Source organism: Dipodomys spectabilis, unplaced genomic scaffold (genome assembly GCF_019054845.1).
Source record: "Dipodomys spectabilis isolate Male_0828 unplaced genomic scaffold, ASM1905484v1 ptg000039l, whole genome shotgun sequence".
Classification (NCBI taxonomy): Eukaryota; Metazoa; Chordata; class Mammalia; order Rodentia; family Heteromyidae; genus Dipodomys; species Dipodomys spectabilis.
This window is the reverse complement of record NW_024870716.1, coordinates 10,009,960-10,032,616: the sequence shown is the minus strand read 5'-3', so window position 1 is coordinate 10,032,616 and position 22,657 is coordinate 10,009,960. Positions and strand designations below refer to the sequence as shown.

At 39.9% G+C, this 22,657-nt stretch overlaps 1 protein-coding gene across 3 annotated transcripts; it reads left to right on the top strand.

Moving 5' to 3' along the window:
• Window positions 1-14,502: 14,502 nt before the first annotated feature.
• Window positions 14,503-20,254, top strand: Alg10b (ALG10 alpha-1,2-glucosyltransferase B). 3 transcript variants are annotated; one of them, XM_042677601.1, is made up of 3 exons: window positions 14,503-14,779; window positions 16,569-16,766; window positions 18,589-20,254. In XM_042677601.1, the coding sequence occupies exons 1-3, from the start codon at window positions 14,609-14,611 to the stop codon at window positions 19,642-19,644; spliced, it is 1,425 nt and encodes a 474-aa protein (XP_042533535.1). In that variant the 5' UTR covers window positions 14,503-14,608; the 3' UTR covers window positions 19,645-20,254. The 3 variants fall into 3 exon arrangements, with proteins under 3 accessions (XP_042533535.1, XP_042533537.1, XP_042533536.1); XM_042677603.1 differs by having other exon boundaries at window positions 14,508-14,779; window positions 18,812-18,896; XM_042677602.1 differs by lacking the exon at window positions 18,589-20,254 and adding an exon at window positions 17,008-17,054 and having other exon boundaries at window positions 14,508-14,779.
• The last annotated feature ends 2,403 nt before the right edge of the window (window positions 20,255-22,657 follow it).

Here is a 22,657-nt window from a genome sequence, read left to right as displayed (position 1 = left end):
GCTGATCAAAATGGATGTGGTAGACACAACATAGAATACACTTAATACACTTTTCAAAAACACTTGCACTCTAAATAAGGAAAACTGAATCTTGCAGAGGATGAGGACTGAGGTGACTTCTAAATCATCACTTTATTTCTCTTTTCAAAAGTAAATCTATGCTAATGGAAAACATAGTTTTCCAGCATGAATTAAATTACCGTCATCTATATTTCCTGATAGGAACTGTAGGTTCCTGGCAAAATGATGTTAATATTTGCATTTTGATAGTATGCTGTTTTAGGCCGTCCCTTCAGATTTAGAGAAGTACAAATATATCGCATTAGGGTTATCTCAAGAGAAATAAAAGTATCCATTATTTTTCACCAGGCACACTTATGGAAGTTCCAATAAAAGCTGTGATTTCGGTAAATCAAACAGCTAAGTAATAAAAACCTTATTTTCCATAAAGTAAGGTGCATGTATCTATTTCATCACTGATAAACACATTTTAGTTCTTCCAGCAAGGACATCAATAATCTCTTAGAGTTGGGCCTGTTAAGGAAGGATTTTAAAAATGCCAAAACGTTGAGCTTGGATGACACCATATACATAGAACTTTTAAGAGTATTATCAGTACAGATAATTTTTCTTTTGCTTTGCCTTGTCTTGTTTTGGTTGCTATGAGTTTACAGCACAAATACCACAGAGGCAATTTTTTGAATATCTAAATGGTTTTTGTATATGAAAATAAAGCAAATACTGAAATAAGGGAGTTTCTTTTTTCTTTTCTCCTTTTCTTTTTTTCTTTCCCATCTTTCTTTCTTTCTCATTCCTTCTTTCTTTTTGGTGCTCATATTGGGGCTTAAACTCAGGGCTTGAGCATTGTCTCTTTTCCACTCAGGGCTGGTGCTATATCACTTAAGCCACAGCTCCAGTACCAGCTTTTTAATAGTTAATTGGAGATAAGAGTCTCACAGACTACCCTGCCTCAGCTAGCTTGGAACCATGATGCTCAGATCTCAGCCTCCTGAGTAACTAGGATTACAGATGTGAGCCACTGGTGTCCAGCAAGGAAAAGAGTTTCTTCATGTAGTAAACATTCTAGCTTAATTAAAGAGGAATTCAGCATGCAAAATAATCGGTATAAATTTGTGGAAACACTCTGATTTTTGGTAGAAATGTTATAGGTATGTGAAGATAGTACCTTGATACAGTCAATGTATTTCATACCTTTGAGGCCATCCCAGATTCCCTACAGTTTATTATTGCAACAGTAACCATTCATTAAGTATAGTGAAACAAAATAACTTAGTTCTAATAATCATGGTCACTCAATACAAACCAATAATTAAAACTTTGTTTGCTTTCGAATTTACATGATGATTTCTTGTGTAATATCATGAGTTAAAAAGAGACTAGAGAGGTTATCTCAGGAAGGTAGAATTCCAGTTTTGAGTTATCATGTATCATAAACTCTATGGGGTATGTGAACAATGAGCTATGTGAAAAGGATTTATATTAAGTTAGATAATGTAAAGTTTGGTAACTTTATATTACATATCCTGTCTTATGTTTATTCCTTCACAGAACTTCTTAGGCTTTTTTGATTCTTTGTTTGTTGTTGTTTGTGCAGTTACTAGGGCTTACACTCAAGATCTTTCATTCTCATTTGGCTTTTTTGTCCAAGTTTCATGCTCTTCCACTTAAACCATAACTCCATATCCAGAATTTCTTAATTTTAAACCATATCTTATACACAAAGCTTGCTTTTTCAATTGAAACTTAAATCTCTCAATACATGTTTATTAAGTGCTAACTACCAGGAAAATTAACTATTTAATAAAATTAGAATAAAGTCTTCCCTTATGGCCTGCTTGTTTCAATAGTGTTTAAGGTTTTTTTTAATCCTTCAATGCTCAGGGATGTAGCCTAACTAAGGGGACAAATTCTCTGTAAGTAATTTTTAATCTTGTGTTTTAGTAACAACCTACAAAGAATAAGAATATTGTGCTATTCAGTAGTAGTTCCCAATAGTGAAAATGTTTTGTCTTTATACTGCCTGTCATAGAAGACACAAAAACATATTCATTGCTGTACCATTCTGTAACCAAGTTACAGAAGCAGCCCAGATGCCCTACAGTGGGTAAGAGAATCCAAAAAATGAAATATATATGTACCCACACACTATAGAATTTTACTCATCCATCATTAAAAATAATACCATGTTATTTGTAGGGAAATGGATGGACCTGGAAAAAATTATATTAAATAAAACAGGCTCAGAAAGACAAAAGGTGTGTGTTTTCTCTTATATGCAAAAGTTAGATCCAAATTCTAGATATATATGAAAATATACACATAGCTATATGTATATATACAAAAACAAATTGAATAAAGTATAGTGTATGCAGCAGAGGATTCCAATGCTCTACCTCCTTTGAACAACTAACTTAGAGTTTAACAAAGAGAATATCAGGAAGCTGCAACTCATGTTGTCGGAAAAGTGGGGGTCAGTCCAGGGGAGGAGGGACAGATGAAGAAAGGTGGATGATGACAGCCATACTATTCACTGCATGTTTGTGAAAATGGTAACTTAAGGGGCTGAGTGTAGTCAGGAGACATAGGAGAATGAGGGAAGGGGTGACATTGATTAAGACACATGCATTGTCTTCATGAATTGATAGGTTGAATTGGAACCCCTTTGTAAAACTATTTAAAGATAATTTTTAAAATATAAGCGAGAAACACCAAAACCATGTGGCTATTAACCATTGAAATGGACCCAATTTGACTGATGAACTAAGACTTCTATCTTATATTTTAATTTAAACTTAAATATTCCTAATAGCTAGTTAGTACTATCCTAGAACTCACAATGTCAGATGCCTTAGAATTGAATATTGTCCTATTATCTAAGCATTTGGGTAAGATTTTATGCTTATGACGAGACTTGCAACACACAAGGATCCAATGCTAATGTACCTGTCCTTATTCATGAAAGTTTCCTAGTAGTTTGAATATTAAAAAAATGAATGTAGTATTCAGGCATTGCAAACTCTAATATATAAAAAAATTCTAACTGAGAAGGTTAATAGACACAATGGCAACCCTGCAGTTCTGAATGTAAGTAGTTATTTATTCCATTAACTTGATTTGCAGTTTTGCTGTATGTATTTTTGTAAGAGCTAGAAGCAAAAGGAGTAAGCATCATTTTACATTGCACTTATTTTAAAAAAAATGTAGCTTGGCATCAGGCACCAATGGCTCACACCTGTAATCCTAGCTACTCAGGAGGCTGAGATCTGACAGTTTGAAGCCACCCTAGGGAGGAAAGTCCATGAGACTCTTACCTCCAGTTAAGCCAGAAGTGGAGCTATGGATCAAGTGGTAGTGCACTGGTTTTGAGTGAAAAAGCTCAAGGACAGTGCCCAGACACTGAGTGCAAGCCCTTGTACTGAAACTAACCTAACTACTAAATAAATCTCTCTAACTTAAAACATTTTATCTACATTTAAAATACATTATTTTTCCATGAGAAAGCATTATTAGTCACTTCAATCTGGAAGATGGTAGTAGGGCTTGCACTAAGCATTATCTAATAAGCTTTGTTGCACACGTCAGATTCTCACATCCAATGAGGGACATGTAACTATGGTAACCAAGGCACAGACACAGAGGTAGATGATAACTTTAGCAACTCTTTTAGAGGTTTCCAAGTTAATGCATGGTGGGTTAAAAACATAAATCCACATCTGTTTTACCCCATAAGGGCACACTCAGCAGGTCAGAAAGAATAATAGTTCCCCTGGCATGTCCCCTTCTAAGCCCTAGACTTGTAACCATGTCAACTAACCTACATAGCTGAAGATAATTAAGGATCTTGAGATGGGAACGGGTTGGTGCTCTACCATCTGAGCCATGTCTCGGCCCTGCTTTTTGCTGGTTAATTTAACTTTATTGGAGATTATCTTGAAGTCTCTTAGACTTTTCTGCTCAAAGCTGGCTTTCAAGCTGTGATACTCTGAATTTGAACTTCCTGTGTAGCTAGCAAACACCAGCATTTAGCTGACAATTATACATTCCTACAGGAAAAAGTTAAGTAGGCCCATATCTCATATGATAACCTAAAACCCATTGTAGGTGAATTTCAAATATAAAATTGAAAGGTAAGTATACATGATTATATATAATGCAGTGGGTAGCATCTTTCTCACTATAGGTTATACTAAGAGTAAATAGAAATTTTATAAATGGAACTTACCATAAAGGAAAAGGCTGCTAAGTCTGAATACATAATTTTGGTAGTCTTTACACTTATTTTTAAAAGCAAAAAATGTCATACAGGGTGAAGAAAAATACCTTCAAATGCCAAATCAACGAAGGGTTCACATCTGAATATAATTAAAATGTCTACAAATCAAATTATAGAAAACAGACAACTTGATCTTTAAAAAACAGGCAACTGACTTGAATGAAAGCTTCATAAAAGAAAACATATAGTATAAAAAGTCCTCATTTTTATCAGTTCTCAGAGAAATGCATATTAAAACTATACTGGAGGGCTGGGAAGATGACTCAGTGGTAGAGTGCTTGCCTTACATACATTAGGGCCTGGGTTCAATTCCTTAGCACCACATAAGCAGAAAAAGCCAGAAGTGGCGCTGTGGTTCAAGTGGTAGAGAGCTAGCCTTGAGCAGAAGAGCTGAGGGACAATGTCCAGGCCCAGAGCAGGCCCCACGACTGACAAAACAAAACAAAACAACAACAAAAACTATACTGGGAGCTAGGCACCAGAGGCTCACTTCTGTAATCCTAGATACTCAGGTGGCTGAGATCTGAGGATTGTGGTTCAAAGCTAGCCAGGTCAGGAAAGTCCATGAGATTCTTATCTCCAATTAAACACCAAACACCCCAAACCAGGGCTGTGGCTCAAGTGGTAGATGATAGCTTTGAGCAAAGAAGCTCAGAAATAGTGCTCAGGCCTCACACACATACACAAGTATCAACATCAAGTGCTGACAAGAAGATACACATATAATATATATGTATATATAATTTATAATATAATTACATATCATATATATCATGAATATACATGATGTACACACAATATATATCCATGATATGTATACACACATATCTATATGAAATATATTCATTTATTTTTTGAAGAGGTATGGATTAGTGCAACTACTTTGCAAAGCTACTTGCAAATATTTAAACTAGAAAGTACAAACATTTATGAAGCAGCTTGCAAGCTTTTTTTTTCCATGCCAACACTGGAACTTGAACTCAGGACCTAGGTACTGTCCTTTAGCTTTAATTTGCTCAAGGCTGGCACTCTATCACTTAAGCCACACCTCCACTTTTTTTTCTTTTCTTTTCTTTTTTCTTGGGTCCGGTCCTGGGGCCTGAACTCTGGGCCTGGGCACTGTCCCTCAGCTCTTTAGCTCAAGGCTAGCGCTCTACCACTTGAGCCACAGCGCCACTTCCGGGTTTTTTCTTTTTGCTTATGTGGTGCTGAGGAATCGAACCCAGTGCCTCATGCGTGCAAGGCAAGCGCTCTACCACTGAGCCACCTTCCCAGCCCCACTTTTTTTTTCTTTTTTTTTTCTGGTTTATAGGAGATAAGAGTCTCCCAGACTTTCCTGCCTAGCTTAGCTTTGAACCATGATCCTCAGATCTCAGCCTCCTTGAGCAGCTAGGATGACAGGGAGTGAGTCATAGGCCAGAAGTGCTCAGCTTTGGCTTGTAATCATAAGGATGTACTTTTTAGGGTGCTTACTTAGGTGATGTAATGAGCACACACTCACATTCTCTCACACACATGCATATGTGCACTATGGGTTTCAAAGTCTACTGGATATTTGCTTGTACTTGGTGCAAAGGACTGAGCCATGGGTGCTGAAAGTCTCCCTCCATTCCTGGTCCTTTCTCACCTCCTTGCATTCCTTCCATTATTGTTCTGCAGAGCGAAATCTCATGCTTTGCCTTTGGCAGCAGTGGACTGAGTTTCACTGGGTGCTGGGAGGTGAGGAGGGGATGGAGTGTTCCTAGTCCACCCTCAGTGGTAAAAACTCCCTCTCGCATTTGTGGTAAAGAAGCATAATGTTTGGACACCCCCTGCTTTATGTTAGCCTAATTCTGTCCGGCAGTGCTGTTGTTGGAGCCTGCAGGGTATCCTGCTTGCCCTCCCTCATTCCCCAGGAGTACAACACTCTGCTTTAGCTTAGTGCAGAATGATGCAGGATCCTGGACCAAAGGCCTTCTTGCCATTCCATAAATGGCAGATGGCTTTCACTGCTCTCCCTCTTTCAGGATCTTTGTCTGAGTTTTAGGGTGGAAACATCCTATAGTCCTCTCCTATAGGACTAAGGCTTTTGTGTCAAGGTGTGTGTGTGTGTGTGTGTGTGTGTGTGTGTGTGTGTGGTGTGTGTGTGTGTGTGTGCCAGTTCACACATGCACATGCCAGTACTGGAGCTTGATCTCAGGGCCTGGATGCTATCCCTTATCTTTTTCAAACAAGACTGGTGTTCTCCCACTTGAGCTACACCTCCACTTTTCTGTGTGTGATTAATTGGAGATAGGAGTCTCAAAGATTTTGCTGCCTGGGTTAGCTTCTAACTGTGATCTTCATTCAGTAGCTTGGGTAGCTGGGATTACAAGTGTGGGCACTGGTGCCAGCTTAAGTGACATAAGTGAGCTACTTATGCCCAGGAAAGTGTCTGTGTTATATTCAGGCTCTCGAGTCTCACACCTGCTCCCAGTATTTCTTACATGATTATCGGTCATAAACATGGTTTTTGTTGTATTTTTGTAGTACTGAGGTTTGAACTCAATACTTTGAGCTTGCTAGGCAGGCATTCTCTACTTGAGCTATGCATCCAGCCTTTTTGGCTAGTTATTTTTCATCTTCCTACATACATCCTCTAGCACAGCTGCAAAGAAAGGCATGTACCACCATGCTGGGCTTGCTGATTGAGATGGGAGTCTCTCAGTATCTTTTTGCCCCAGCTGGTCTCCAACTGCAAGGATTTTTCTCCTCCTCAGTTGGGATTACAGGTGCGTGTCACCATGTCTGGTAAGAAGAAAAATATGAGTAATAGGTTATTAATCAATATTAAATGATACTAATAAAAATTTAAAAACAACCAGCACAGCTATTCTGAATAGCTGTCTTATTAGGTAGATATTTTGAGCGCTGGCAACTAAGCAAGCTGGAAATAACTGAAATTAGTATAGGAAAGGTAGCAAATTGGACATGATTCTGCAGAAGTTGTTAGCTCCCTCTAGTGGAACAAGTTTTGTTTTTATTTTTATTTTTAAAAGTACATTAAAGCCTGGCACTGGTGGCTCATGCCTGTAATCCTAGCTACTCAGGAGGCTGAGATCTGAGGATTGCAGTTCAAAACCAGCCCAGGCAGGAAAGTTCATGAGACTCTTATCTCCAATTAATCACCAGAAAACTGGAAGAGGCACTGTGGCCCAAGCAGCAGAATGCTGGCCTTGAGCTGAAGGGCACATGGACAGCACCCAGGGCCAGAGTTCAAGTCCCACAACTGACCAAAAAAAAAAAAACAAAACCAAAAAAAACAAAACTCATGTGCTTTACTCAAGTATTTTTTGTCTCATTGTATTATCATTCATTGAAACTTGGCAGTCGCAGAAACTAAAATTTTAGACAGCAGTAAACAGCGCAGAATTTAATTTTGCTGCATTAGGTAAAAATAAGTCCCTAAAGTTTGTTGTCTCGTTCAGGTAAGCAAGCCAAAACAAAACAACAAAAACAAATGAAAAATGTGAAGGAAGTATGGGGACCACAAGATCAGAGGATCCCATATGACAAGTCTGCTTTGCCTGGCGAAAATATAATCTGAACAAAGGTTTGGAAATTTAATTTTATTAATTAAAAGGTTTGCTGGGTGCCAGTGGCTCAGGTCTGTAATTCTAATCAGAAGGCTGAGATCTGAAGGACTGCCATTCAAAAAACAGCCTGAGCAGAAAACGTTACAAGATTCCATTTCCAGAATTACCACCAAAAAGCAGTGTGGGAGGTATGGCTCCAGTGGTAGAGACCTGCCTAGCAAGTGCAAAGCTGTATCTTCAGACTCCATTACCACCACAAAGAAAACAGGTCAGATTATTTTCAATTTTATTCACTAAATTCCTATCATATAAATACTTCAGAAATAATATCTGTAATGGAGCTCAAACTTTTAATCAGTTTTAGGTACCAAACTAGTCTAACCATACCCATGTGTTTTATTTTACGTCTAAACAAAAGGGGGAATAAATCCTGCCCAGTATTTCACATTAACTTAGAAAAGCATAGCAATGTGGAATAACAACTGTGTGGTAAGTCTCAGTCCAAACACTGAGAGTCCAAACTTAGCAAGATCACATTACTGTGCTTATTAAATTGCAAAACTGTGCTGGTTGCCTCATTTCTACCTGTAATCCTAGATACTCAGGAAAATGACATCTGAGGATCTTGGTAGGAGGCAGGAAAGCCCATGAGACTATTATCCCCAATTAGCTACTAAAAAATAGGAAATGGAGCTGTGGTTCAAGTGGTAGTGTGCAAGCCTTGGACAAATGCTCAGGGACATCACCCACAACCTGAATTCAAGCCCTAGAACCAAAAAAAAAAAGGAAAAGGAAAATTATTTACTAACTGAAATTAAGTCAATTTATTCTTCTCTCACTTTTCACTTTGGCTGATTTATTAGTATTACAATTTCTTATTATGTTGCCCTAATTTATTTCATAATTAGTTCATGATGCTCTTAAATTTTATGTAGTTTAAGGGGTTGGGAAGGTGGCTCAGTGGTAGAGTGCTTGCCTTGCATTCATGAGGCCCTGGGTTCGATTCCTCAGCACCACATAGGCAAAAAGAAAAAAAGCCAGAAGTGGCGCTGTGGCTCAAGTGGTAGAGCGCTAGCCTTGAGCTGAAGAGCTGAGGGACAGCGCCCAGGCCCAGAGTTCAGGCCCCACGACCCGACCCAAAAACAAAATTAAGAAAAAAAAATCTCTTAAATTTTATGTAGTTTAAGACAAAGGATTGAATAAAGTTGTGGGTTTTTTTTTTTCTGGAATTTTTCCTCAGTTAGCAACAGCATAACACAATGACCCAGCTACCTATTTTTGTAAAAAAAAAAAAGTACAAGTTCTCTTCAAATAGAGAGGTGTTTTTTTTTTGTTGTGTTTTTTTTTTAAAGGAAAACACATGTGTCCAATTATGACTACTCATAGGTACTGGTGGCTCACATCTGTAATCTTAGACTACGGCAGCTGAGATCTGAGGATCTTACTTTGAAGCCAGCCCAGGCAGGGAAGTCTGAATTAACTACCAAAAAGCTAGAAGTAGAGCTGTGGCTCTAGAGGAAGAACACTAACTAGGCTTGTGCCCGCCCCCCCCCAAAAAAAAAGAAAAGAAAAAGAAAAAAAGCTCAGGAACACTGCCTAGGACTTAAGTTCAAACCCAGGACCTGTAACAAAACAAAACAAAAATGGTGTATTTCAATCTCTCCTTTCTACCTGCTGAAGAGAAAAATACATGACTATGCTGCCATGCTGCTTGGCAACAAGCTGTATTTTGCAGTGGGGTAAGGCCTGCTGATATGCAGATCCAGGCCGGGTGCTCCACACAGGAAAAATAAACAAACAAACAAACAAACAAAAACCAAAGAGAAGTAGTACTAGCAGGGAGATGGAGCAGCAGGGATAATTAGAAACACAAGGGTAACTGGACCATGTTTTCTCATATAACACGCAGGTGCATGGGGTTCCCCTGGGAATCCAAGAAAATCTGAACTGATTGTTAGATGAACGTTCAAACACAGATTGCCATCCCCAGTGTTGCCTGGTAAGGCTCTGGCTTAATATTTTGCACTGCTAGTAGGTTCCCAGGTATTTTAATGCTTCTGCTCTTGGGACTCTCCAGAACCACTGTGGTAAGGATATTTAAAAGGCCCTGAGTTGGGTTTTATCATGTCACTTGTCACTTTGTAGATAACCAATCATCCCTGTTTATCTGAGCCAAAGGGATTTCCTTGAATGGAGATTTTCAGGGCTAAAACCCAAAGTCTCCAGAAAAACAGAAACATTTGTCCCTTGCACCATTTTTTTTCAAGAAATACTTAATACTTTCAAACAGAATTTTGTGGGTGCTTTGTTTTTAAGCTAAAACTTTATGAGTTGTTTTTTTATTGATATGGTAAGACTGGCCCCAAGATTAGAATTGCATTTTGGAGTTTACTGTATGACATGAGAGGCAAGCCAGAGCAACTGATACATGAGCTCAAGGCTTTACTAGGGGGCAGACCTGCTGGGCTGCTCCAAGCAGAAATGGAGGCAGCTGGTATGGACAGGTGTAGGCTGACTCTAAACAACATTTTAGGGGGCAGTCACATGGGTCATATTTCATAGACTATGAGAATTTATAGACTATGAGAATTTAGGGGTAGGGTCAGTTCTGAGAAGAGGTATTATGCAGGTGTTAGGTGAACTACAGAAATGGGGGGAGAGTCACATTCTAAGAAGGAGTGTAAGGAGACTGTTACAACTGGGGTGGGAATTTGTATGTTGTTAGTAAAATAAATAGGTTGGTTTAATTAGGTAGCCAGGGCGAACTTTACATACGTCACACTGGAGAAACAGCATTGAGAAATAGTAATAGATTTCTGTAAACAGGTAGGGGCACAGGGTAGGGGACAATCATCGGCAAGCTGACTCTGAGACCTTAGAGTTATTATACAGAATTTTGGCCCAGAGTTCAATATTGTGCTGTAGCTAGAACTTATTGTCACCTAAACTGAGGCAAAGCATGACTGTGATTATCCAGTGACCAAAGTTTCGGCTCAGCAACAAGAATTCAATCTGACCCAAGATGTTACTTGGATTAACACTTCAAGATTAGTAAGTGTACCAGTCTGGTACCAGTGGTGCATGCCAGTAATCCAGATATGAGGATCGAAGTTCAAAGGTGGCCCAGAAAGGAAAGTCTGTGAGACTCTTATCTCTAATTAACCAGCTAAAGAAGCTGAAAGTGGAGCTGTGGCTCAAGTGTTAGAGCACTAGTCTTGAGAAAACCAGCTCTAGGATAGGAAGCTGGCCCTAAGTACAAGCCCCATTACCAGCACATAAACAAACAAAATTCCCCAAAGGTAGTTAGTTGAATGAGATCTTGATTTAAAGAGCAGATGGGGTAAACATGTATAAGTTATCATTGATGTGGTAATCTCCAAGTTAAGATTATGACAACAGGCCAACAGGGCAGGCACTGGTGGCTCATGTCTGTAATCCTACCTACTCAGGAGGCTGAGATCTGAGGATCATGGTTCAAAACCAGCCTGGGCAGGAAAGTCCATGAGACTCTTATCTTCAATTAACCACCAAAAAACTGGAAGTGGCACTGTGACTCAAGTGGTAGAGTGCACGCCTTAAGCCAAAGAGCTGAGGGACAGCACCCAGACGCAGTGTTCAAGCCCCATGACCAACAACAACAACAAAAAGAATGACAACAACTTCATCAATTTGTAAACAGTAATTTATTACAGCCAGGTGATAGTGGATCACACCTGTGATCCTACTTACCCAGAAGGCTGAGATCTGGGGATTGCAGTTCAAAGCCAGCCAGGGCAAGAAACTCCATGAGACTCATCTCCAATTAGCCACCAAAAAAAACTGAAGTGGAGCTGTGGCTCAAGTAGTAATGTTAGCCTTTGAGCAAAAAAGCCAAGACACAATGTCCAGGCTGAGTTCAAGACCCAGTATTGGGGTTTGAAAATAAAATAGTTATTCATTAACAAAACTAGTAGTTTAGGACAACCTGTATTAGGCCCATGGAACTTCTTACATTCTTAGGTAGTAGTTTTCAGTGATGGTTTACAAATGTAAGGATAAATTTGCAGTGAGAAAACTGAAAGAGCACTTGGAATCTAAGTTTGGTTTGGTTTTCTTGCTGTAGTAGTAGGGACTGACCCATACTTTCTACTGAGGCAGGGAGCTGGGACCTGCAGGATGGATGTGGGCAGTGTAGGCCTGTGTACAGATACATACAGGCATGCACACACACAGAATATGGAGAGCCATCCTGGGAACTTCCTGAGACACCCCTTTTGTAGTTATCATCTCAGTTCTTGTGGTTCCTGCATCCAGCCCCTATGGGGAGAAAATGGGGCTCTAATGCATCTCCATGCCCGCGACAGTTTTGTCAGCTTGTGACCTTAACTAACCATTTAGGTATTTTCCCCCCTAATTAACTGTTTATGAATATTACTTGCATCTCATGCATCTAATTAATAACCCAGGAGTGAGCATTTAACACATGGGCAATGTAGCTTGAATTATATAACCTAGGCCTGTCAGCCCAAGCCCATTATGTAGCTTAATTACACCCACAGGGGATGTCCTAAAGCCCTCCCTAAAGAAAAAAAGAGAAATTCAAAGAGGAAGACTCCAGTTCTCTGACTCAAGAGCCTGCAGTGCTGTGGATTGAAATTAGGGTCTGGATGCTAGCTTTTAGCTTTTCACTTAAGGTTGGTGCTCTAAGCTTGAGCCACAGCTACATTTCTGGCTTTTTGCTGGTGAATTGGAGATAAGAATCTCACAACTTTCCTGCCCAGGCTGGCTTTGAGCTGAGATCCTCAGATATCCGTCTCCTGAATAGGTAAGATCACAAGCAGTCACAGGAATCCAGCTGTTTGCTTTAATGGTATACTTTCACTTTAATGAATAAACTTTGTGGCTTTGCAACTATACTCCTTTATTCTCAGATCTACTCTTTGATCTCCAGGTAAGATCCAGAACCAGGGCAAACCCCCAACACCCTTATAAGACTACTACTTGAGCCATACTTCCAATCATACCTTCCCCATTCAAAAAATTTTTTTAAAAAGGCTCTCTATATGGAGGCTTAATATAATTTTTATCTAGTGCTTCCCTTTTATTATTGGGGGAATTAAGCAGAAGAAACAGAGAAGTAGTCAGTTACGTTTCAGAAGCTTGAATTGGTTGAATTTGCTTGATCTCTTAAAGAACTTGAGTACCCTAAGGCCTTCATGTCAAAGTCTGACTTTGTTTCTGTATATTGGTGCTAGTTACCCTTCCTGAGTTTCCAGAGAGATTTTTTTTTTAATCAAAACTTTCATGGTAAAGTTACAAAGCATAATTTATTTTTCTTAGCATTCTTCAAGTAATTCTTCATGCATATCCTCAGAATGTACAAATTGTGTGAAGTCTATATAGTCTACACAATTCTCTCGCTTTACATACCTATAAGGTCTGCTCCTGGATGGCGAGCAGACTCCACCCTCCTCACAGCAAAGTCTCCACCCAGTACCTGTGTTACCTAAGCAACTGGCACACCTGAAAGAGGTCACTCACATCTGCATCTGCTGAGGTCTCATCTGGATTCACCTTTCTCCGCCCATACCCTAGATAAGGCCTAGCTCAGGCCCAGATGCCCTCTTGCCCAGGTCTTTCCCAGCCTCTTGGAGTGACAACATGGCCTGTTCCCAGCAGGTCTACTGAATAAACCTACCCCTTACCTGAATACCACGTGCATGGTATGACTCGGCTACCTCTTTTTAAAAACCTAACAATACCTACTGTGTGAAACCTATTTTAAGATTATATTACTAGTTCATAAAATGCACATGCTCACGATTGAGTGGGAAAAACTAGAAGCTAACATTAGGGATATTAATTAAAATTAACCCAAATCGCATACACAGAGAAGTCTTCCTTACTTAAAAGCCTGTGAAATTCTAAAGGTTACTTCCACCAACTCCCAGAGTGTTGAGATATGACTATCAGAATGTAATCTAGATACAAATTCAAGTCAAATCCTCTTTGAGAGTGAGCCCCTACAATCTCCAGAAAGCTTTTTCTTTTAGCAACAACAACAGAAAGTCCTCAGAGTGGTTCTTCCCGTTTCTGTGCTGTTGCTCTCACCAGCCAGGGTCCTCTCCTTTCACTCCCCCAACTTGGTGGAGTAAGTTTTTAAATGGTTTGGTCTTTAATGAAGGTTTTGGAAATTGAGAGAGCATGGAGGGGAGATAAGAGGTGGGGAGAGGGAGGAAGAAAGTGAGAGAGGTAAAGAGGAAAGGGGAGAGAGGAGAGGGAGAGGGAAGGGGAAGAGAGATCCCAGAGACAGACTTAGGCGAGAGGGGTGCCCGGGGGAGAGCAGAAATGCACGGGCATTTTTTTAAGGGTTTGGGGATTGCAAATGTGGGGAAACCTTGCCATCTCCTGGTGAGAGTTGGAAACGACAAAAAAAAAAAAAAAAGCTTACCGCGATGGAGGGACTCGCTTTTCAAAGCACCAAATGCTACCTCAGCTGCGCCGACCGATGCCTAGACCCGCCCTCCCATGGAAGCTATAACCAATAGGTGACGTGAGCAATGTGATTGACAGGGAAAGCATCCAATTCGTTACCCGAACTCGTCAGCGACCGGGTTCTTCCGGCCCGCGTTCTTCCCAGCATCCTTCGCGCTTCCGGTGGGGCGCTGTCTCGTCCGGCCGGTCCCGCCTCGCGCGCCGGTTTCGAGCTCGGCGTTTTTCCCAGCTCGGGTCCGGGCGGGCCGGGGCTCGGGGCCGGGACTCTCTGGGAGGGGGGGCGGGGATGGCGCAGCTCGAGGGGTACTACTTCTCCGCCGCCTTGAGCTGCACGTTCTTAGTGTCGTGCCTCCTCTTCTCTGCCTTCAGCCGGGCGCTGCGGGAGCCCTACATGGACGAGATCTTCCACCTGCCTCAGGCGCAGCGCTATTGCGAGGGCCGCTTCTCCCCCGCGCAGGTGCGGTCCCCACCCGGCTTCTCAACGCTGACCCTCCCCTTACCCTGGATCCTTCGTCCTCCCCAGGACGGCCCAGCGGGGCCCCCAATGCCGACACCCCACCTACCCGCCATCCTCGGTCCTCCCCAGCGCCCGACACTCCCCGCGCTTTTATTCTCAGCCCACCAGGGTCCCCAGCTCTGACATCTCCATCCTTTATCCTTAGTTAGTCCTCCCCAGGAATGGCCCGGGCGGGGGGGGGGGGGGGGGAGCTAAGCAGGGCCCCTAGCACTGATAATCCTTTCTTTTATCAGCCCCCCCCCCCTTCCTGGAACTGTCCTCGAAGTTGGCAAAAGAATGGGGCGATCGTTTTTTGTTCCCGTTTTTGTTTGAGATCTGTGAAAAAAGCGCCGAGTGAGTGGATATCGATGGGAGATCTGTCACCTAAGAAACAAATGAGCCGAGAAAATGATCCAAGGGGAAATCACATTTTTTTTTCCCCCTTCTCCAGGCAACTTTTTTTGCTCCTGGAAAAAAAATGTCAGAAGAATCGTTAGTTCTCTTGGGAGGCACATCATTGTCCATTTTGGGTGTGGGATGAAGTTGGGGTGGGACAATCTTCTGCCACCGAAGACTAGCAGTTCGCATTCATTTCATCGCTGAATATTATGGAGCCTTTTCTTAGCTGGGTAAATTGTCAGCCAGTCAAATTGCATCATTGTTTTGAAACATATTTGACTTGGCACTATATAAATACAAACATAAATGTGCTTCTTTCTGGTGGCACAAAATGGCAAGCTGTTTAGAAATCTAAAGTATGTTAGAGGAAGACCTGACTGTGTGTGTGTGTGTGTGTGTGTGTGTGTGTGTGTGTGTGTGTGTGTGTGTGTGTGTGTGTGTGTGTGTGTGTTTGACAGTTCAGGGACTTGGGGACTTGAACTCAGACCTGACTCTGTGTGTGTGTGTGTGTGTGTGTGTGTGTGTGTGTGTGTGTGTGTGTGTGTGTGTGTTTGACAGTTCAGGGACTTGGGGACTTGAACTCTGCCTGGGTGCTATCCCTTAGCTTCTTTGCTCAAGATTGACACTTTACCACTGGAGTCGAGTCACAGCTCCACTTCTTTTGACTTTTTGATGGTTGTAGACATTTTCCCGCTGGAACTGGCTTCAAACTATGATCCTTAGATCTGAGCCTTCTCTAAGATTACAGGCATGAGCTACCCGGGCCCAGGGAGAAAGACCCGATTTTAAATCTTAATGTGGTTATTAGTTTTTGTTACCTTGGAAATAATAGTAATAATATTTATCAGTAATAATTATCTGCAGATAATAGGTAAAGTTATCTAATGTAGGACCTGTAACACGATTTAAAAAGCAAAACAGGATTTATCACAATTCCTGAAATGGTTTGAATTTGTTTTCTTACAGAATATACACTTCAATCTCTGTACACTTTTACCAACTTATAGGAGTTCCAGTTGATGTTTGTGTGGTTCATAAAACTGTAAACTTTGCAATATAGTCACCATAGAAATAAATTTCTATGCTTCTGGATAACTTAACAATTACCAACAAGTTCAGGGACCAAAAAAGTTCACTAATTTTTTTTTTCCAGAGGAGGCACCTAAATAATCTGGCAGAACTGTTCTAACTGTGTCGTAGGTGAGCATTTCAGAATTCTCTGTAGGTCTGTTGTAACTGTGTCATAGGTGAGCATTTCAGAATTCTCTGTAGGTGAATTTAGTGTATTTGTGCCTATTCTGTTCCTATCACTTGTTGGCATTGCTTCATTGTTGACTTTCCCTTTTTTAAGTGGGATCCCATGATCACCACACTACCTGGTCTGTACCTGGTGTCAGTTGGAGTGGTCAAGCCCGCCAGCTGGATCTTTGGATGGTCAGAACATGTCGTCTGCTCCATTGGGATGCTCAGATTTGTCAATCTTCTCTTCAGTGTTGGCAACTTCTATTTACTCTATCTGCTTTTCCGTAAAGTCCAACCCAGAAACAAGGTATGTTTCAAAATAATTACAAGTTTCTGTGTGGTTGGGTCTACAGTTTATAAATTAGCTTTATACAATTCAGAGAAAAATGTCTAACAGCACTTGGATAATAACTTGAGAAGAAATTTCATATTTAAATATGGAATAACTGTTCATAAAGTTGGAGGGTTGCTAGTGAATCAATCCAGTTGCATAGTTAGCCACAGAGATAAGTGCCACAGAGATAAATGACTAAGGCTTTTCTTTTCAGAATGGACTGTGACATTTTGATGTGATCTAACAATGCATACCCTGGAGGTAGATGTCTGAACTTTGAAGTCTGCTCCTGCCACTACCCTGAGTTACTTTGGGCAGCTTACCCCTTTGTGATGCTCTGTCTTCATCTATTAAATAGGAATAATAACAGAATGTACATCATTGAATTGTTATGGAAAGTAAAGGAGCTTAAGAGGAAAGTGCTTAGGAGTGCTTCATAGATAGTAAAGATGCAATAACTATTAACTGTAATAATCTTAATTAAAAGAGAATATTTCAGTAGTTTAAATTATGACTAGGAGTTGGGCATAAGATTCTGTGAAGTTACAAAACATTCAAGGAAAGAGCACAGGAGCCTGTGTTGAAGCCTGCCTCAGTAAACAGAGAGTGAGTGGCTTTGGGAAAGGCTTCCCAGAGAAAATGGTGCCAGTATTGAAACTTGATGAATAGACAAGGCCTTAGAGTTGGGATTTATCCTGGCAGGAGAAGCAGTGCAAACAAAGGTAGAAAGACCTAGAAAAAGAATATGCAGGAAATTTGTGTTTGAAATTTTGGTAACACAAGCCTATAATCCTAGCTACTTAGAAGGCAGAGGTTGAGGATAATTCCCTGTTTGAGGCTAGGGAAGATCTAAAAGTTTGTGAGACTCCATCTCAGTCAATTACTGGGTGTGGCATTATATCTCTTATCCCTGCTACAACCAGATATGGTGGCATGCTTCCATCATCCCCAGGACAAAGGGAAGTACAAGTAGGGAGAGCAGCCTGGGCTGGCCTGGCCATAAAGGGAAGCCCTAACTTGAAATTAATCAAGGCAGAAAGGGATGAGAAGTGTGGCTCAGGTGGTAGAGTGCCTGCCTACCTGCCTGCCTAGCAGGCATGAGGTCCTTAGTTTAATCCCTAGTACCACATACACAGAATTATGAATTACGGAATATAAAGCTAGAGAAGTGTACATAGAGGTGATGTTACAAATGTCCTATGCACCATAAAGAAGACATTGAACCTTATATCACATAATCAATGAAGAGACCTTAATTTTAATCCAGGGAACATTTTGTCTAATTTTGTGAGTTAAGGAGATAAAAGCACTGGTTAGAACAGTATATATTTGTGTGCACCTTTACGTTGTTTCCAGTGAGTTTTGAGGGGATATCTGTACAAGAAATTGGTGATGAGAACTGAGTACTGTATTATTTATGGAAGGTGCTCAGGGAGAATAGAGTCACATGTGCTTCGTGTTATTTATCAGTGTTCCCTGGAGGACTCACGTCAGTGTCCTGCACCCAGGAGGTTTTGTTAAGTGATTTAAAATACTTTAAGCCCTAAGACATTTGGCACAACATGTATTGTTTTACTGGCTCCCAAGCTGGTAAACATAACTGAAAAGTACAGAGAAGTGTTCTTATAAATGTGGTTTTGCAAAGTTAGAAATGAGATTTAATATTGGAACAATTTTATTTTAGTAAGACTAGAGTAGTTTTTAAATAAATATCTTCAATAACTCATGGATTGTATATTTGTTTTGTTATGAGATTTTTAACTGCTGTGGTTTTTTTTTCTTTTCCCCTTCCAAGGCTATGTCAAGTATCCAGAGAATCTTGTCAACATTAACACTAGCAGTATTTCCAATACTCTATTTTTTTAATTTCCTTTATTACACAGATGCAGGATCTGTGTTCTTTACTCTTTTTGCCTATTTGATGTGTCTTTATGGAAACCATAAAACTTCAGCCTTGCTTGGATTTTGTGGCTTCATGTTTCGCCAAACAAATATCATCTGGGTTGTCTTCTGTGCAGGGCACATAATTGCACATAAATTGACTGAAGCTTGGAAAACTGAGCTACAGAAGAAGAAGGAAGAGAGACTTCCTCCTGTTAAAGGACCAGTTTCAGAATTCAGCAAAGTCCTTCAGTTTCTGCTGGTATATTCCATGTCATTTAAGAACCTAAGTGTGCTCTTCTTACTGACGTGGCCCTACATCCTTCTGGTGTTTGTGTTCTGCACCTTCGTAATAGTGAATGGGGGAATTGTTATTGGGGACCGTAGTAATCATGAAGCCTGTCTTCATTTTCCTCAGTTATTCTACTTTCTCTCCTTTACTCTCCTCTTTTCCTTCCCACACTTAGTGTCTCCTACCAAAATTAAGGTGTTTCTTTGTTTAGTGTGGAAACGTAGGGTTCAGTTTGCTCTGATTACTTTACTCTCAATATTTTTTGTGTGGAAGTTCACTTATGTTCATCAATACTTGCTAGCGGACAATCGACATTACACATTTTATGTGTGGAAAAGAGTTTTTCAAAGATATGATGTTGTGAAATATTTGTTAGTACCAATCTATATATTTGCTGGTTGGACTATGGCTGACTCTTTGAGATCCAAATCAGTTTTCTGGAATTTAATGTTTTTTGTATGCTTAGTCACTTCAATAGTTCCTCAGAAACTTCTAGAATTCCGTTACTTCATTTTACCTTACATTATTTATAGACTTAACATACCTCTGCCATCCATACCCAGACTTGTTTGTGAATTGGGCTGCTATGCAGTTGTTAATTTTATAACGCTTTATATCTTCCTGAATAAGACTTTTCAGTGGCCAGATAATCAGGACATTCAAAGGTTTATGTGGTAATGTCAAGGATACGTTGAACCTTAGAAGTAGACTTTAATATTTAGAATATTTCCACAATAAATAACTGAATATATAGACATTACAGATTTTTTTAGGCACAATGGTAATTCAGACCACATCAGATTTTTTTAACATGTTTTCAATAAGCACATATAACAAATACAAGGTAGTTAGAGCCAAGAAACTCAAGACCTACCTGAAAAGCCTAAATAATTGTAAAATGAAGTTGTTTACAATTATCTCATGTCTCTGATACTGCTAACTGCTCCAAAAGCTTGGAAACATGGTATATACAAGTTTAGGAAATTGAGTATGCATCATAGCACTGGAACTAATGTACCAATTCTCTTCAGAAGGAATAGTATTCGAAAAATATTTACAAATGATCCAGCAATATTTGATGGAAAAATTATTTAAAATATTCAGTAAATATAATTTCAATCATAAGTTAGAATAGATTTGCATGCATAGTAAACTATAAGCCAGAGGCTCATTATCTAGGAATCAAGTTGAGGGTTTTTATTTAACATCTAGAAATGATGAAACTATCCCACTAACTCCTAACATGCACTGTATAAAGGCCAAAGAAAAATGGTGTGGTATTGATTATGTCTTAAGGAGATTTTCTTTCGGAAATAATATTATGTGTGAGTTAAGGCTACTGTAAAAAAATGTCATCCAAATTGGTAGCTTAAAAATCTTCCAACTTCTCAGCCACTCACTTGTGGCTTATACCTGTAATCCTAGCTACTCTGGAGGATGAGATCTGAGGTTCACAGTTCAAAGCCAACGCAGGCAGGGAAGTCCATGAGACTCATATCCAACTAACTACCAAAATGCTGGAAGTGGATCTGTGGTTCATGTAGTAGCATCCCAGCCTTGAGTGAAAAAAAACCAGCTCAGGGACAGCACCCAGGCCCTGTGTTGAAGCCCTTGGGCTGGTATGCACACACAAAATTCCTCTCAAGTTTATAGAAACTGGAGTTAGAAATCAGAATGTCAGACAGCTAGCTTTGAGTATGGACACATCACTCCACTCTGCTTAGAAGAAGGTAGACCTTCACATGGCCTTCTTCCATGTTCTCTTTCTCTTAGTAGGCTAGTGCCATTGGAATCAAGGCCCCCTCTCTAGTCCCCAGCCTACTGTAATCTCATCTGGAAATCTGTTAAAATAATCTGCAAAGACCTCTTCCCAAGTAATTTCATGTTCATAGGTTCTGGGTGCATATCTTTTTGTAGAGCAAAAAAACTTTAGGATAAACCTAAGAGGTTAAGGAAATGATATCTTTGCCTTAGCAAAGATTTATTTTAGTATAACATTTAGTATAACATTTAAAGCAAAGCAAAAAAGAAACATTTCCTCATGCAGGAAATGGGAGTTAAGATCTTTTAAATTTTGTCTTAACCGAGAGGTTCAAAATAAGTGACTTCTGAGGTTATATAAATGTCAATCCAATTAATATTTGATTCTATTATTTAAAAAAAAAACAGAATTGAATGGTCAGGAGCCATTTGTTCTAATGGTGTTTCATAGGTTTAGGGAATGATAGCTGGCAAATACTTGTCGGTGGCAGGTTTAGGTTGTGTTTACTCCTTCCTTCCTTCCTTCCTTCCTTCCTTCCTTCCTTCCTTCCTTCCTTCCTTCCTTCCTTCTTTCTTCCTTCCTTCCTTCCTTCTTTCTTCCTTCCTTCCTTCCTTCTTTCTTCCTTCCTTCCTTCCTTCCGTTCTTTCATTCCTGACAGTTTCACTCCTTGGGTGGTGCTCTACCTTATTAACTGTTTTCATTGAATTCATTAGGGTGTCATTGCACTGCAGGCAGGTGTTTGGGGGGTATGTTAACTTTGACATGTCAACTAAGAACTGTGAGTAGAACTCACCTTGTAACTTAATTCTACCTTTCTAAACTTTGTAAAAAGCTGCTGTAAGTGTGAAGAGATCACTTTCTCTCATTGGATTATTCTTTCTTTAGTCTTTATGTCCTTGGTAAATTTGGAAAGTATTTCATATCTGCAGATATAAAATAGTATGCAGGGAAAGAATTGCATTTATAGTCTTAGTAATAAATAGAGACCATTCTTTTGTTGTTTCTGTTCAGTATGGAGAAAGTAGATTGACTCAGTCATCATACAGATCATAGGAAAAATTGTAGGACAAACCAATATCAAGAAGTCAAAATTGAGATAAAAATACATAATTTAGGAAAAGCACCTTTCTTATCTGATACTGTCAGTGCAAGGCTTTTGTGTTTGTTAATATTCTTGAGAGGAAAATGCTTTCCGTTTTGACCTAGTCTGGCAAAACAGGGAAACCACACTCCCTGGCACAGCTAGAGAAGACAGCTTTTGGAGACTGCTGTTCCACTTGAAGTGGAGTCACTTCCTTTTTAAGAAATGTTCTTATCAAAGAAATAGGTGAGTCTTCCCCATTTTCCATAAAGTAGAGCCCTAAATGCCATGAATTAAGAGGTGCTATATTCTCACTAATTTATGATCTTAAAACAGGGATGTTTATCAGTACTTTTGAGTTCCAGACCGACAGGTGTTTTGATTAAATTTTCTCAGAAGATAATCATCAATTGGTGGATTTTCCAAGATCTATAAAGAACTACACTGAGTACAGAATGGGTAGGCAGCTCAGCCCAGCAGAACTGCTGCTCAGGATTCAATTCCACATTCATACCTGTGAACCAACTCACCTGAAAACACACTGACTAACTGTTCCCAAGTCTTCACTCTTACAAGCATTCTAAGTTTGTTTTTGTTTTTTTTTTTAATCTTTAGACTTTCTAAAAGCTATTGAGGAAATATTTTCCCTGAAATTTTAAAAATTAGACTAAATGGGATTTATTAATTAAAAAGCAACTCTGAAAAATGACATGAGTTTGCATATGAGTCTGTGGAGCTTGCCAATGCTTTTACAGTCTGGAGTAAGTTGTTTTAGTCCATGTACCATTTCTGGCTCAAAAGTCATCTCAAACTAGTTTCAGCCTCATCAGAACAATCTAGACAGTTAC

Bases quoted from the DNA above. Each gene is read 5' to 3' on its own strand.
- Alg10b (XM_042677601.1), top strand. From the start codon at position 14,609: ATGGCGCAGCTCGAGGGGTACTACTTCTCCGCCGCCTTGAGCTGCACG. The intron at 14,780-16,568 runs GTGCGGTCCCCA...CCCTTTTTTAAG, and splicing joins GCCGCTTCTCCCCCGCGCAG to TGGGATCCCATGATCACCAC. The intron at 16,767-18,588 runs GTATGTTTCAAA...TCCCCTTCCAAG, and splicing joins AAGTCCAACCCAGAAACAAG to GCTATGTCAAGTATCCAGAG.